This window comes from Lycorma delicatula, chromosome 2 (assembly GCF_047948215.1).
Source record: "Lycorma delicatula isolate Av1 chromosome 2, ASM4794821v1, whole genome shotgun sequence".
Classification (NCBI taxonomy): Eukaryota; Metazoa; Arthropoda; class Insecta; order Hemiptera; family Fulgoridae; genus Lycorma; species Lycorma delicatula.
Window position 1 is genome coordinate 217,935,392 of NC_134456.1, and position 15,553 is coordinate 217,950,944.

The following is a 15,553-nucleotide window of genomic DNA, read 5'->3' on the forward strand; positions in this document are numbered from 1 at the left end:
TTCGTATAATAATATTTTGAGTCGCTGATTAAAACACGTTATGTAAAAGAAATAAAAGTTGTTCATATTTATAAAATAAAGAAAATTCTTTGTAATTTCATTGATATGTAATATTTTATACCTCTTTCTATATGCTTTCTATATAAAATTGAAGCTTCGTCTCTAATTTATGAAAATACAATCAAATTTTATTCTATCCTTCCGTTTCATTCATAACTGTAATTATTAATATTTCTTCAATTTATGGCTACACATACAAATCTCAATTTTTATTTATTTTCTGTTTGTATGAAGTTATGCTATGAATGCTACACCTCTTTTTATACTTTATATGATTACGTAATAATGTAAAAATTATATAATATATATAAATTTAAATTATCAAAATATCATTTATGTTATTAGTTGAAATCTAAAATTACGTTATTAAAAATGAAAAAATAATCCTAAAAAATATCAAAAATATAACACTTCTGTAGGAAGAGAATTCCTCATCAAAGTCCTACGTTGACAATCGGCAATAATCCAATACAATATAAGGATAATGTGAGATTTGTAGGACTAGTATTGGATAAATCCCAAACGTGGGGATTACACATACAGGACTTGAGTGTTAGATGCAAAAAACCCCTAAACATTATCAGATGTTTATCGAACATTAATTGGGGCTCAGATAAAGAGGTATTATTGAGATTGTATAAGGCATTGGTTCAATCAAAACTAGACTACGGATGTATTGTATATTCATCCGCTAGGAAGTCGCATCTAAGAAAGTTAGACGTTATTCATAATAGCGGAATAAGATATGCGACAGGCGCTTTCCGCACAAGTCCGGCGACTAGGCTAATGTCCGAAGCCGGAATAATGCCACTACATTATAGAAGAAAGATCCTTTTACTAAGATATGCAGCAAACGTATGGGCTTTCCTGCTCATATAAATCACAAACTTTTTACGAATCATTCTATGGCTGCATTATACGAACGTCGTGCTATCTATTTCAGACCAGCCGGAATTAGGTACTACAAATTAAGAAAACACTAAATTGCTATTCCTGAGACACTAGCAATTTCCAGGAGAGAAATACCGCCGTGGCTCTTGCCGGCGGTAAATACAAGGTTAGATCTCTCTCAGGGAGAAATATAAAAGAAGCAAGCAGTGATCATCCAACAGGAATTTTTGGCAACCGTCAGTAACTACGAAGAACATATCAGAATTTATACTGACGGCTGTAAAACTGAACATGGTGTTGGATGCTTCATATATGTAAATGGAGAAGCCCATTGTTGGAAACTGCCAGATATGGCCAGTGTTTATACGGCAGAACTTAATGCCATTCAGCAAGCTCTTCGCTTCACAGAACATTATTGCGAAGAGAGAGTGATAATTTGTTCCGATTCTCTAAGTGCACTTGTTGCAATTCGGAACAAAAACATTAAGGATGTCTTAATTTCAAACATCCTGTCCATTTTATACGTTTTAAATCAACTAGGACAGCGATGCTTATTTGTATGGACTTCAGGGCATGCTGGTATTACAGGTAATGAGAGCGCAGATGAAGCTGCCAGAAAGGCAACAGTCTGCTATGATTTGGATGCATTTCCTGTAAGAGTGGCAGATGTTAAAACTTGTCTAACTAACGTAGTAAAAAACAAGTGGAATACTGAATGGAGGAGTTTAAATACAAAATTAAGCTCAGTTAAAACTTCTCCATATAAATGGAAAAACGACGTGAAGTTGACTCGCCGAGAACAAGTAGCTGTGACCAGACTTAGAATCGGTCACACGCAATTAACAAATTCATATTTGTTAACCGGTGATGAGAGACCAATGTGCGGTGTTTGCAATAAAACACTTACAATTAAGCATCTAATAGAAAAGTGTACAATATATGAGGACCTCAGAAAGAGGTTCCGTCTAAGAAATGATATTACTGCTGATTTAGCTAATGGAAATGAAAGAAAAATAGTTGAATATTTACACGCCAGTGGACTTCTTAAAAGTCTATAAGATGGAAATTTTAAAGCTGTGTTAAAGAGTCTCTAAGAGGTAGTTTATTTGTATATGGGAGTCTCGAAGCGTGGCACGTATAGTGACGGGAGGTAGCCCTCTTGCCTAGGCCACCCTGGCTTGTCTGCATTCAAGAGCAGTGAGTCGGGGTGTGTCCAATGATGGTATGGGGGACCCTCAAGGGTGGACTGAGGGCGCGAGGCTATGGGTGGGCGCAATGCATGCCTGTAGCCTGTTTATATGGAGAGTCGACTGCTACGGCATCCTGGCGCGACTGATATTCTGCTTAACGGCGGTTCTGGTCGCCCCGAGGGTTCTAAAATTAACAAATTATCGAGACAGGTAGAAGAGATAATGGTATTGATAACTTATATTTTTAATTTCATGGTTTTTTTTTTTTGAGAACCTTATCTCAAATTTTAATACTGGGACCCTTTCCACCCCGTAAGTGTTGTGCTTGTCTTTGTTATTTGTGTTTTAATGTTCTGTGTAGTTTGTGCTTTTAAATAAAATGTAAGGGCCCTTTACGATCCTGATGGTCATACTAATTTCTTTCTAAGAACGTGACGAGGGCTAATGACCTTATTAGTCGATGCCCGTAGAAATTCAAGAAAAAAAAACATCAAAAATATAATTTTTCGTGTTTACTTGTTCAAAATTTACTTTCTAAGAAATTAAAGCTACTTACATTATGTTTTAGATTTTTAATTTTTATTTATTTGCGTATTCTAGATGGATTTTATTAAAAAATTTCAATAGCAAAAATAAAATTCATCACCATTTTTCAACGTGTTTTTAATAATTTAATTTCTTAAGATACATTTTTCGAAAATTTTCAAGCAACAAGTATTTTAAATATTTTTCATAAAATTAAAAAAAAAGATCTTTATATCTGAGGGAATTTAGTTCTGATCTATTTATTGTTGAACTAGTTTATTAAAGATTTCTAAGAAACTAGGTTTAATAAAATAACATTTCAAAGAAATTTTCATATATATATTTTTTTTTTTTTTTATTGCACTTTTAACCGTGAGTTACTTACTTAGTAACTGTAAAGTTTGAAATTGGAAACGGGTAATACAACTGTTAATATAATAACTTATACAAATGCTGATGTTAAAGAACAATTTAGATTCGGATTAAAAATACGCGCGGTGAAAAGATAAAGATGCTACGATGCTCCTGATGATATAGTAATTCTAGCCGAGAATAAAAAAGATTAAGAAGAAGCAATGAACGGTATGGATGAAGTCCTACGCAAGAAATATCGCATTAAAATAAACAATAAAAAACCGAAAGTAATGACATGTAGTAGAAATAACGTAGATGGAACACTGAATATAAAAATAGGAAGAGAAAAGATTACGGACGTAGAAGGATTTTGTTATTTGGGAAATAAAATTATTAAAAATGGATGAAGCAGGAGCGATATAAAATGCCGAATAGCACAGACGAAACAAATCTTCAGATAGAAATATAATTTGTTTACATCAAAAATTAATTTAAACGTCAGGAAAACATTCTTGAAAGTATATGTTTGGAGCTTATCTGTACATGGAAGTGAAACTTGGACGATCGGAGTACCTGAGAAGAAAATATTAGAATAAATATTTTCTTCTCACATTTCTTTGAAATGTGATGCTACTGGAGAATGTTAAAAATCAGATGGGTGGATGAAGCGACAAATGAAGAGGTGTTGCGGTAAATCGATGAAGAAGGAAGCATTTGGAAAAATATAGTTAAAAGAAGAAACAGACTCATAGGCCACTTATTAAGGCATCCTGGAATAATCGCCTTAATATTGAAGGGCCAGGTAGAAGGGAGAAAGTTTGCAGGCGGACAATATTTGGAATGTGTAAAACAAATTATTAGCGATGTAGGATATCGGGTATATGCCGAAATGAAGCGACTGGAACTAGATAGGGAATCTTGGAGAGTTGCATCAAACCAGTCAAATGACTAAAGACAAAAAAAAAATACAATTTCTAATAAATATAGATTTTATTGCAATTTTCAATAATTAACATAATTCATTTAACGAAATAAATATCAGCGATTGTTTCTGAAAACAAAATGAGTAATATCAAGTTATTTATTTTACAATAAAATTTACGAAGCGAAATATTAGTGAATGAGCCGGAAATGTTTTTTTTATTCAAAGGAGATAGTATAATGTAATTTTTTTTATTCGTAAATCTGATGAGATTTTATAAAAAAAATATTAAAATGAAAATAAGTAGGGAAGATACATAGAGTTAAAAGGAAAAAGAGGCAAATATAATTGTGCTCCTTAAAGCTATCACATCTTCATCCCTCTGGAGTCTTTTTTATAAGAGTAACTTAAACTCTAAGCGGTTCGGAAGTAGTTAGGTGTTGAATGTTCACCCAGTTTAACATCGTAGTCTTCACCTAAAACTCTCTGCATTATTTAAAACTTACTACGCAAAAAGAAAACGAAGAAAAAAAACAACAACAAAATTTGTCGTTAAAATTTATCGTTCATTCTAAACATTTACCATTTTCACAAGATGTCTTTTATGTTAGATATTATAACTTTTGATATCTTTTTAATCTTTAAATATTATAGCATATTAAATAACAATAAAGTAATTATGTCAAGAAATTTACTTTATTTTTTTTAATATAATTGTAGAATTTCAAAATTATTATTTTGAAACTACTTTAGTGTCGTTTTATTTATTTTTAAATACACGTTTTCATTTATTTTGATTTTCAGCTAATTACAGAACATGAATAATTTATTTTTTATCCATACATTAATATTTCTCGTACAGTTTGTATTCTATCTTTCTTGATATATATATATATATATATGTAACAAATTTATTACTTTTGCAATATACATATTTATACATCTATAAATAATTTTTAATTATCATAAGCACTTCATAAACTCAACTAATTCTTGGCGTAGTCAAGACAGCAAAATTAAACATAGTAATAAAAAAAAAAAATTAAAAAAAACCATATATATATATATATATATATATATAAATTTCTTGTTATTTATTTAACAATATATTTTCCTTTTTCGACTATAGAGCTCTTTGCTGATGCAGCCGGAAAATATAGCTGTCGTCCCATATTGAATATCGGGGTTTTTGCAGACATTGACGTTTCAAGATCCCCGTATTCTAAAAAACACAAAATAGAGATAAAAGCTTCTGTACGTATTTATATTCGTAAAATCTGAATAATAATTGTGTTATTAATTTTAAAATTAATAAAAAAATTTAATTCCTCGAAAATCACTGCAAAAATTATACCTATGTCGCAATAATGGCTTTAAATTTTACATAAAACAATAAAAAACTTCCTTGTACGCCTATTCAATTACATATACACATTTTTTTTAAATGAAAAGTACATAAAATTTTATTTTGTTAATAACTTCTGATAATATTTCATGTATTTTTTTTTTGTTATTGAATTATTATACATCGAAAATGTTTTTTTACAATGCGAGGTTAATAATTATTAATAAAGGAATATATTTAAATATAAAAAAAAAATTAAAAAAAAGGAGATGAAGTCTGATTCGAACCGATGTTCCCCTAAGATCCAAATATTTCATTAATTAAAATTTTATTTGGCTATAACTCTGGAACCAATGAAAATAACTACCACTTATGATATATTGTTGAAAATCTCTCAATGAGGGCGTATTACTGCAGTTAACAAAAAGTTCAAAATCCAAATGGTTTTGGATTTTGTTCCTTTTTGGACACTTTTGGTTGAGTCAATTGCAATAAAAAGGAGAGGTGCGCAACTAGATTTTACAACTGTCCTTATTCCAAAATTTCAACTTCCTGCGGCTAATCGTTTTTGAGTTATGCGAGATACATTCGTACGTACAGACTTCACGCTGAAACTAGTAAAAATAGATTCAGAGATGGTCAAAATGGATATTTCTGTTGAAATCTGAAAACCAAAATTTTTTGCGATCACAATACTTACTTTACTTCGAACAAGGAAATAAAAAGAGTAGGAGCAGTTTTTATCTCTTTTTATTTTGCTCATTTTGTATATTGATCGTAGAAAATCCGTTGAAAATATGTACTAAACCATTTAAAATACCAAAGTTTTAAATCAATTCAATTTAAGGAATATAAAACATTATTTCTAAACAGTTTTTTCATCAAATCTCGTAAACCTTTCGAGTAAAAAAGTTGATATTTAACTATTTATTTATTTACATATATTTGGCTGAATATATTCGCTTAATTGCCTGATTTTCAAGTTCTATCTGGTCACCCTGTGATATCAAAATCGTTTGGATCGGCAAATGAATAATGTAGCGGTCAGTTTATTAGATAACACGATCAGTGATTTTTCAAGATTGCTGAGGAGCAATATTCTTGGTTTGCCTTATCGTTTCAATCGTACGGAGTGCTCATCTATTCCATTATTAAATCACAAGCCGCTGGATCTGTGGCAACTTAATAATACTTCAAATACATCTTATTTACTTATTGTTATATGAACAGATTGTAAAGTCACTGTGACGTTATAATAAAAAAAAAAAAATTCAAGATAATAAAATATCAAGAAAGCATCGGACATTACGGTACTGTTTAAAGTAACTAATTTACTCAAAGTTAATTTTGGAAGCATTTGGAAAAATATAGTTAAAAGAAGAGACAGAGTTATAGGCCACATCTTAAGGCATCCTGAAATAGTCGCTTTGATATTGGAGGGACAGGTAAATGGGAAAAATCGTGCAGGCATGCAACGTATGGAATATGTTAAACAAATTGTTAGGGATGTACGATGTAGGGGGTATACCAAAACGAAACGACTGGCACAAGATAGGGAATCTTGGAGAGCTGTGTTAACCAGTCAAAAGACTGAAGACAAAAAAAAGTGTTATTTAGTTAAAACGGAATAAATTGAATAATTTTCTAACGATTTTACAATCATTTTCTTAACTCAAAAACTAATTATTTTAGTGTTCAGAAGTCGTATTTTTAATTCTCTAAAACGTGACATCGTTGAATTTATAATTTAAAAATTATAACAAAAAAATGTACGTGTATATATATGTGTGTGTGTGTTTGTGTGCGCGCGCGCGTGCTTGCGCGGTGTGTATGTGTTTGTTATTTAAGGAAATTATTGTCTGGAACAGGAAATACAGCACAGATATCTTTGATTTTTATACCCATAGTATTCGTAGGTATTGGGTTTCCGAAACTTATTCAGATTTAAAACAATATTTTTTAAAAACTAAGTGAAAAACTTAATTTATGACTGATTCTCCCTCCTTCAAGTTAAAAATTGTAAGTTTTGATTTTACATTTGAAGGCATTTTACCGTTGGTAATATTTGTATAATTTTTATTTAATTTTAAGGACATATTTTTTGTGTAGTAAACATAAATCGGTTAAAAGAATATAAAAACACTTACATTGTACATCTAGACGTAAAGATGCATTAGCAGGTCCCTGAAGAGCGGGATGTAATAGCAGGCACACTAAAGTGGCATTGTGGTGTACTCGTTGCAAGTTCGCAATTGTAGCTCTGGATCGTGCCACACCACCCCCAGCTGCTTCCAGACCATCACCCTTTAGAACCCACCGCAATCGCGCCGCACCAGCCGGAACCCCTCCTTCAGCTACACATTCAACTTCTAGAGCTGTCTTTTCCTTTACTGGAATAAATTCATTTCCAGGATCCAATCGTCGTCCTTCAACGACTAAATATAACGCACTGGGTGCCTCTGAAACATAAAAATGAAAAAATGTGTTAATTTTTGAAAAACGATTTTATATATTAAGTTAATAGTAAACTATTCTTAAATAACTTTACTTATCCATCTTGATAGAAAAAGTTTGAATTTTAATAGTTATGTCATAGGAATTACAGAAAGAAAATTGAGTTTTATAAACATCAACCTTGTTTTTTCGGCCTTATTATTTATTATAATTAATCTGGAACAACTCTACAAACAAGAATTACAGAGCAGTGCTCCAAAATTACACAAAGCGATTGTTCTCTTTCTAAACAGCTGATAGAAATTTCTATCCATTAAAATGGATATTATTCTTTCTTTTTTGACTATTTTTAAATTTCATTCTTGAGTTGCTCTTATAGGTTAACCTAATAACTCGGCTGCCAAATTTAAACTGCGCATCTTATACGGCAGAAAATATTGATATAGATTATAAAGAGTGTTGCTATCCCTTGGAAAAAGCACGAACTCAATCAAAAAATATAATGTACAGAATTAAAAATTCTTGTTATTTTTTTATTACAAGAGCTGATTTTTGATGGATGTGTTTTTATGATAAAATAAACGGTGTATCGTTTATCTTCATTGATATCTTACGAACTTAAGGCGTATTGCGATGTAGAATAATTTCTGATAGCTTAATAGAACTTTCTCTTAGTCAGTTTTTAAAACGATTATGTTGGTTAACCTCATGCTTGCATTGAAGGATCATCAATCATGGACCAGAAATCCATGTAATCCATCAATCATGAACCACCAACTCATGGACCAGCAATCAGCGGTTCTAGATGACGATTCGAAACTTTTAGTGGTGCTGGTTTCTTGTCCAACAGAAAGCGCGGTACCATGGTATCTTAAACGTGAACCCAGAAAAACGTAAAGGAAACCCAGAAAGCTTTCTCACAAAAAACTGTTCAGGGATAGTTTAACGTTGATTATGGGTGACATATCTGAAAGAAAATCTGATTCTCAAATTACTCCATACCGTGGAAAACAATATCGGTACTGCGTAATCTAAAGTCGTAGTTTACGACTGAAGTCAAAAAACGCTGCAAGTGATTTGGCGCTATCTAATAAAGACGAATACCTCCAGATAGATGACATCGTTGGAAATAGCCAGGAGAATTCTATTAAGACCTCGACGATTGTGCTGCACAGCATAACGGATGTGATGAGACTCTACCGATTGAAAGGGTCGTGTCAATGAATGAATACTGCGTAAGGATGGTTAATGCTAAGCAGCTACATACTGTTTCAAAAAATGGTGATATTTAAAAAAAGATTATCAATTTGGTGCGTGTGAAAGGATTAATTGGTCATATATTCACTCAAAAAGACGAAAGGGCATTCCGAGTAGTGCTGAGAAGTCTGCATTATTCGATACCAACAAAGGTCATCAAGGAGGAACCCGAAGGTAATGAACACAAGGTAAGAGGTATAACTAATACAAACCGCTGGGTGAAAAAAGAACCGTTATTGACGTTCTTTGTCATTCTATAACGGAATGAAAAAAACAAAGAAATAAACCTGAAATATATGGTCAGCTGTGGGTTTGAAACATCAAGCATACCTCGCCATTCGGCCAATGCATGAGATGCAACGAATATGGGCATACGAAAAATAATTGCTTGCAACCTTATCGCTAGGTTAAAAGTGCGGAGGACCATAGAACTGCCAATTATCTCAGTTAGGATAAAAATACCCCGGAAACCGGTTACGCTCGTATCTACAGTGGGTGCAGGGTGTACAAAGAAATCTTCCAGAGGAAGCAGAAGCAAAGAGCACAGTTTGTTACGAGAACTACTAATCCATTCCAGGATCGGAAGAAACGGGACACATTAGATCTCAGAAACGCTAACTTCCCTTAGTTGGGTGAAGGTAGAAGTAGGAAGTTCAGCAGTATTCTGACTTACGTCCGAGAATTTATGCTACTTTTGTTGAATGTAGTACCTGTAACGCTTCTCAAGGTAAGTTGGAGAAACTAACATCAGATATGGAGTTCCTGGTTCAGCTAATCGGTAAATTGATAAGCCCACTCACCACGGTGATCTCCAGACTTCGTTGATGGCCAGATTTCTCAGGATTGCTACCTAGAACAGGTTCGTCAACGTCAGGAATTAAAAGCTTTAGTGTTTACTAAATCATTGGTTGCTATCTTAATCTCGGAAATACACTTTACTAACCGAAATTATTTTTCTCTCTTAGGATATTCGATTTACACGATTAAACATCTAGGTGGTAGGGCCCGTAGGGGGTACTGCAATACTCAATACAATATGTTATAAACCATAATCAACCACTGGAGTACAGGACCGACCATATATAGGCATTCTTAATTGGACTGGACCTTTAATATCTGCAGCCATTTAATTTTGTTGGTTCAATTTTTTTTTATGTTTTCGTTTGGTTTGTTTTTGTAATTTTTTGTATGACTGATAGGACTACTTGTTGGGGGTTTCTTTGCTTTCTCTTTTTTATATTTTGGACTGGATCAATCTTTTTTGAACTCATAATTTTATGTACTTATTTATCTTTGTTATATATTTACGAGTACTACATAAAATACGTAAACATATGTTTATATATACTCGTATGATTCTTTGTGACTTTAAATGAAATCCTCTATTTCCATGTAATTTATTTTTTTAAATTAAATTTACTTATGATTCCGGTTAATTGGAACTGATTGCAAATAAAATAAAAAACAACTTTACTAACAAAAAAAAAATTCATAATCTATTTAACTAATTTTTTTATGTTATTTCAGCTTCATGTAAGCTGAAATTTAATTCTTCAAAAATAAGCTTTTTCTTTTGGAAGAACTGTACTAATAAAATATTAGAGATCAATTTTTTTCAAAAACAAACTACGAAAATATATAATATATTTGTAAACTTTAAATGTGCCGGATTTTTATTTATCTTACACAAAGAAGAATGATTATTTTTATCAGTAAATATAAATTTAGTCAATTTTACTAATATTTTATTTATTTATTTATTGTTATGAAAGGCACACATCAACAGCTACGGCCATTAGACCGGTGAAAATTAGTAGCGTATGAAAAATGTCATTCCTGACCGGGATTTGAACCCTGCCGTACAAAATGCCGAGCATTACCTACTCAGCCACGGAGGTCAGCTAGGATGTTCTCTTAGATATTAATATAAATAAAATAAATATTAATATTTTTTATTCTATATTGATGTAAATAATTGAACAGTTTTATCAGGAATCTAATTCTGATTAATGGGATCCTTTAATGTATTTTATAGAGGAAATTATAATCATTTTTATAACCGGTCGAACGCAAAACCAATACAAAACTTATCTGATAACGTCTGGTACCCACATAACAATAATTCTCTTTTAATAATCAATATCAAGCCCCATAATTTTCTCTCTTTCATCTCTTTGTAGCTGTAATAAATTACAATCGATAATATAAAATTATGCAAACAGTGATTTGTAAATTATCCTTAATTTTACCGTTCATTTTTTTTCACTTCCTAATTCATTTATTTAATTTGTTATTTTGGTGCTTCTGATAATCATAATATACTATAATATTCTATCGGTAACACGACATTTATGTGTTTTGTGTGTGTGCGCGCGCGCGAAAAGATGTAATGTATTAACTGATAGGTAAGTCGGGGAATAGCATTGATTTTATATGTTGCCGATTCCGGGTTACACATAGAACCTACTTTAGACGCATACACCGACTAGCTGCCGTTAATGTAATTTTACAAAATTTAACAACCCGTTTAAACGTCTGAAGAAGATCAATTTTTTTTTTCCAAGTTGCATGAGTTTTCAGTAATTCTCTTGGAATTATATAACAAAAACTCTAAGACAATTATATCTAACTCCTCCCTTAACGCAGATTGACTTAAAATTTTGACTAATACAGTGTTATATTCGTACTGAGTTTCTAGAGTTTACGACTACTCCACGAAAGAATGGTATTTTAAAATGGCCATAAAGATCCCACCTCCTTGTCTGATTAGGTTAAAAATATAATGATAATATTTTCCCATATATAAAAATATTTGAGCAAAATTTCAAATTTGAATATTCAACCAATACGGAGATATTTATCAATATATAAACCAACATACTTAAGTTAGTATTTAGATACTACAAACACACCTGCCAGAATTATACGTGGGTTTTTGTAATTTTTTTTTTTAGAGGAGATTATGAAACGTTGAAACAGTTCCAGAAACCCTCAAACCCAAAATTTTGACCGCTCACCATACTTTTCCTTCTAGCTATTTGCGCAAAATAAAATCACCGTGATATACCGTTACAGCAATTCTTACTGAAGTAATTAGAAACAAAACTTGATAATTAAGAAAATGTATATCATCTAATTTTGATATTTTAGTGAAATGTATGTTAAGAAAATATGTGAATCGGATTCATTATTTTCAACTATTTTCATTAACGTGCATCAAATAAAATTATTGTAGAAATCATTAATTTAAGAAAATCAAAGATTAATTTTTAAAATGTGTTAATACAGGTTGCGGCATTATCGTTACCCGTTATCGTTACCATTATTAGTTGGTAGGATTGCTTGTTTGGGTTCTGCGAGTGGTTGCTGATAACTGTTGTTGGGTTCAAATTGGGTTTGATTTAAGCGAACAATGGAGCACGGATTCATGCAGCAGTGTAATTTTGTGTGAAACAGTTTGTTTAATCAAGATTTCATCAGACATTCGGTGATCGGCATCGTGCGGCTACGTCTTCAAATTGCTGTCACTTGATCGTTTCATCATGAAGCAATGGTTGTTCCATAATGGTTGATTTGGTAATCATGATGAGTCAGTCAATTCTCGAAGTTATCGTGACTGTGATACAGCTGTATCACCTGTTGGTAACAACGAATCTATCACCTTTTGTACTAGCAGGTAATTCCCGGACGATTTATAATAATATTGCTTTATTTTCAATATTTCATTCAAAAATACATACATATTTTGCAAAAACAAATAAAAATTGCATTATATAATTTACATCACATAATTAGCTTGCATTCTACAGTTTAATTTTAAAATTGTCAGCTTGAAAGTTGGAGTATTAAGATTAGATAGAGTAATTCTATCAATGAAACGAGAATAAAAATTAAACATTTTAGTAGAATAATAAACAGAGAGATAAAGTATTACTAAATACAAAATTAATATCATTATTACTACTAATACTATCATGCTAATTAAGTATCTTTGTACATAGAAAAATTACCTTTTATACCAAAAAATATACAAATTTATTTAATATCACAAACAAATTACAAAAATTAGAATAGATTCTATAAAATAGCATGATGTGTGTTATAAAGGTAAATTTACTTAATCATTTATATGTAAATGATTAAGTAATTTTAAAGGGAAGGTCCTATACGGACCTCCTCCGGCAGGTATAGAGCAGTGTGTCATCGGGAGAGACTGGGGTTCTCTCGGTTCGTGGGGGCCAGGGAGAGGATCTCCATATCCGGGTGTTGTCCGAAGGAGGTGCCGCCGAAAAACTCAGTCGAGAAATTTCGGAGACGGTTGAGAGCGTCACAACAGCGCTGGCGTGGAGGGATGATCGGCGTGTCCACATCCTTTTGAAGGATGTGGATGCACTCACTTCTTGAGAGGAATTTATAGCAGACCTTTGTCGGGTGACGGGGGAGGCGGTGACGCTCGATGTATTGTCTATGCGGCCGGCCTATGGAGCGACACAAGTGGTGACGGTGGCTGTGCCACCCATCCTCGCCGACAAGTAGTTGGCTGATGGTCGTGTGCGTGTAGAATGGGTTGCCTGCAGAGTAGTTCGGCGATCCCTGCTGGACCGCTGCTTCCGCTGCTGGTGCCCGGGGCACAGGGAAAAAGTGTGCAGTGGCCTGGACCGTACCGGCCATTGTTTTAATTGTGGGGAGGCCGGCCACGTCAGGAAGGACTATCGCCAGGATGCCAGATGTTCTTCCTGTAATGTGTATGGACACGCCCCTGGAGGCCGGGGTTGCAAAATTACCCATGTGGCATGAGGATCGGCTTCTGTGATCGGATGGCTGTGATCGTATAGTGGTTAGTACTTTGCGTAGTGCTACACCTGGATATCATGCGGTTCCGGTCTGGCACAGCCCCGTCCGGGAGGGGTGGGATGCTCCGGCGTCTTACTTTCGATGATCGGGCGAGGACTTTTCCGGAGCCGCTGGGGGAAACATTAAGACCCTAGTCCCGGTAGGGGATCCTTTCAAGGGTTTCCCATTTGAGGCGAGGCAACGTAAATACCGGTGTCCCGGTGAGGGTACCCCCTCGGGAGTCTCCTTATTTGAGGCATGGCAAGAAAAGACCGAGTCCCCAGCTGCCTTTTTTTTTTCTTTTTTTTTTTTTGACCTTCCTCCCCTGGGCCGGTCTGACTGGTTGGTATTGCGCCACCCAGGGGAGTGCCTGTTGTACTCAAATGGGCCTTCGCACCTACCGGCTGTATGTCCGGCATGGCAGGTCGGCCCACCGGTCAGTTCTTTTGATATGCCCATCTATATATATCGCCACGCCATACCATGATTGTCTTGACGTGACGATTGGGTCTTTTCTTTGATCGTTCCTATCAAGAAAACCCTTGGAGTCCCCAGTGGCTCATCGAAACTGGCACACCTCAACATGCCAGTCCTCACCATTGGGGCTATCCGCCCTTCACTATACTAAGATCAGAACCCCAATCTCCTCTCGTCCTCATTTTTCTGCGTTAATATTTTCTTAATAGGTGAATCAACCCTCTTCCAGGCATCTTCACTCTGCAACATGTGATTAATTAATCTGCCGTTACCATCAGATTATAGATCGATGTCTACTAATTCTTCTCCCCATTTATGGTGGTCAGTAAATGTGTGCTCGACATCATCTTCGCGATCGCAATACATACATTCCGTCGATGCTCTTCTACCGATTCTGTGCAAGTAAAAATTAAAGTTGCCATGCCCTGTAAAGTATTGTGACAGGTAAAAATTCACTTCCCCATGCTTCCTAATATCTTTTAATATAGCTTTTAATATCGGGGATGAGTCTCTTTGTTCTACCTCAGGGGCCATTCTCATTCCACCTGTCCTGCCACTTTGCCATTAGCCGCTGCCTTGATTCGTGAATTCCAACTCCCTGTTCTTTTCCAACTCTTAAAAGTGCCAATAAATCTATCTGTGGGACTCCAGCGAGCACACACAAAGCCTCATAGGAGACCGTCCTATTTGCAGAAATCACTCCAAGCAGCTGCCTGGGTGGGACCTTGGGAACAGCATTGCCGAGCCAAGGGTTATTGCCCAGGTGGTTTGAGGCAATGGCACCCTGCAGAGCTGAGTTTCTGTTTGAGTATGTGTCCAGCTCTGGGTGGCGGGGCAAATAAAGAAGAAAAAAAATCATTTATATGTAATCCATCACATTTACAGAAACGATTCTATCATATGATCTTTCGTTGTTTAACAAATGAAATCGGGCCGGTAAGAGTTTTGTAACAATTTTTTCTATTTTTTACTTATTATATGGAACGCTTAAACATTGGCAATTATGTATTATTGTATATCTATTTTCTATTATATATATTTAACATGTATTTTTTTTAAAGGAAATATTAAATTAATAATTTTGATAATAGAAATGTAGTGTATTACCTTTTTTTGATATCAGTATCAATTTGGTAAAAGCAGTTTTATTTATAATGGAGAAATTTTTGTTTTTTGAGCGGAAGAAATGATATCTGCGAGACTCTTACCGTACGGTTTACAATTTCATTGTTATTTTTTTTGGTA

At 33.9% G+C, this 15,553-nt stretch overlaps 1 protein-coding gene across 1 annotated transcript in view; it reads right to left on the reverse strand.

Moving 5' to 3' along the window:
- Positions 1-15,553, reverse strand: part of LOC142320065 (kin of IRRE-like protein 2) — a 778,306-nt gene that overhangs the window by 590,222 nt on the left and 172,531 nt on the right. The window contains exon 2 of the mRNA XM_075357740.1: positions 7,435-7,746. Within this exon, the coding sequence (XP_075213855.1) occupies positions 7,435-7,746 (312 nt within the window). The remainder of the gene's footprint in view (positions 1-7,434; positions 7,747-15,553) is intronic.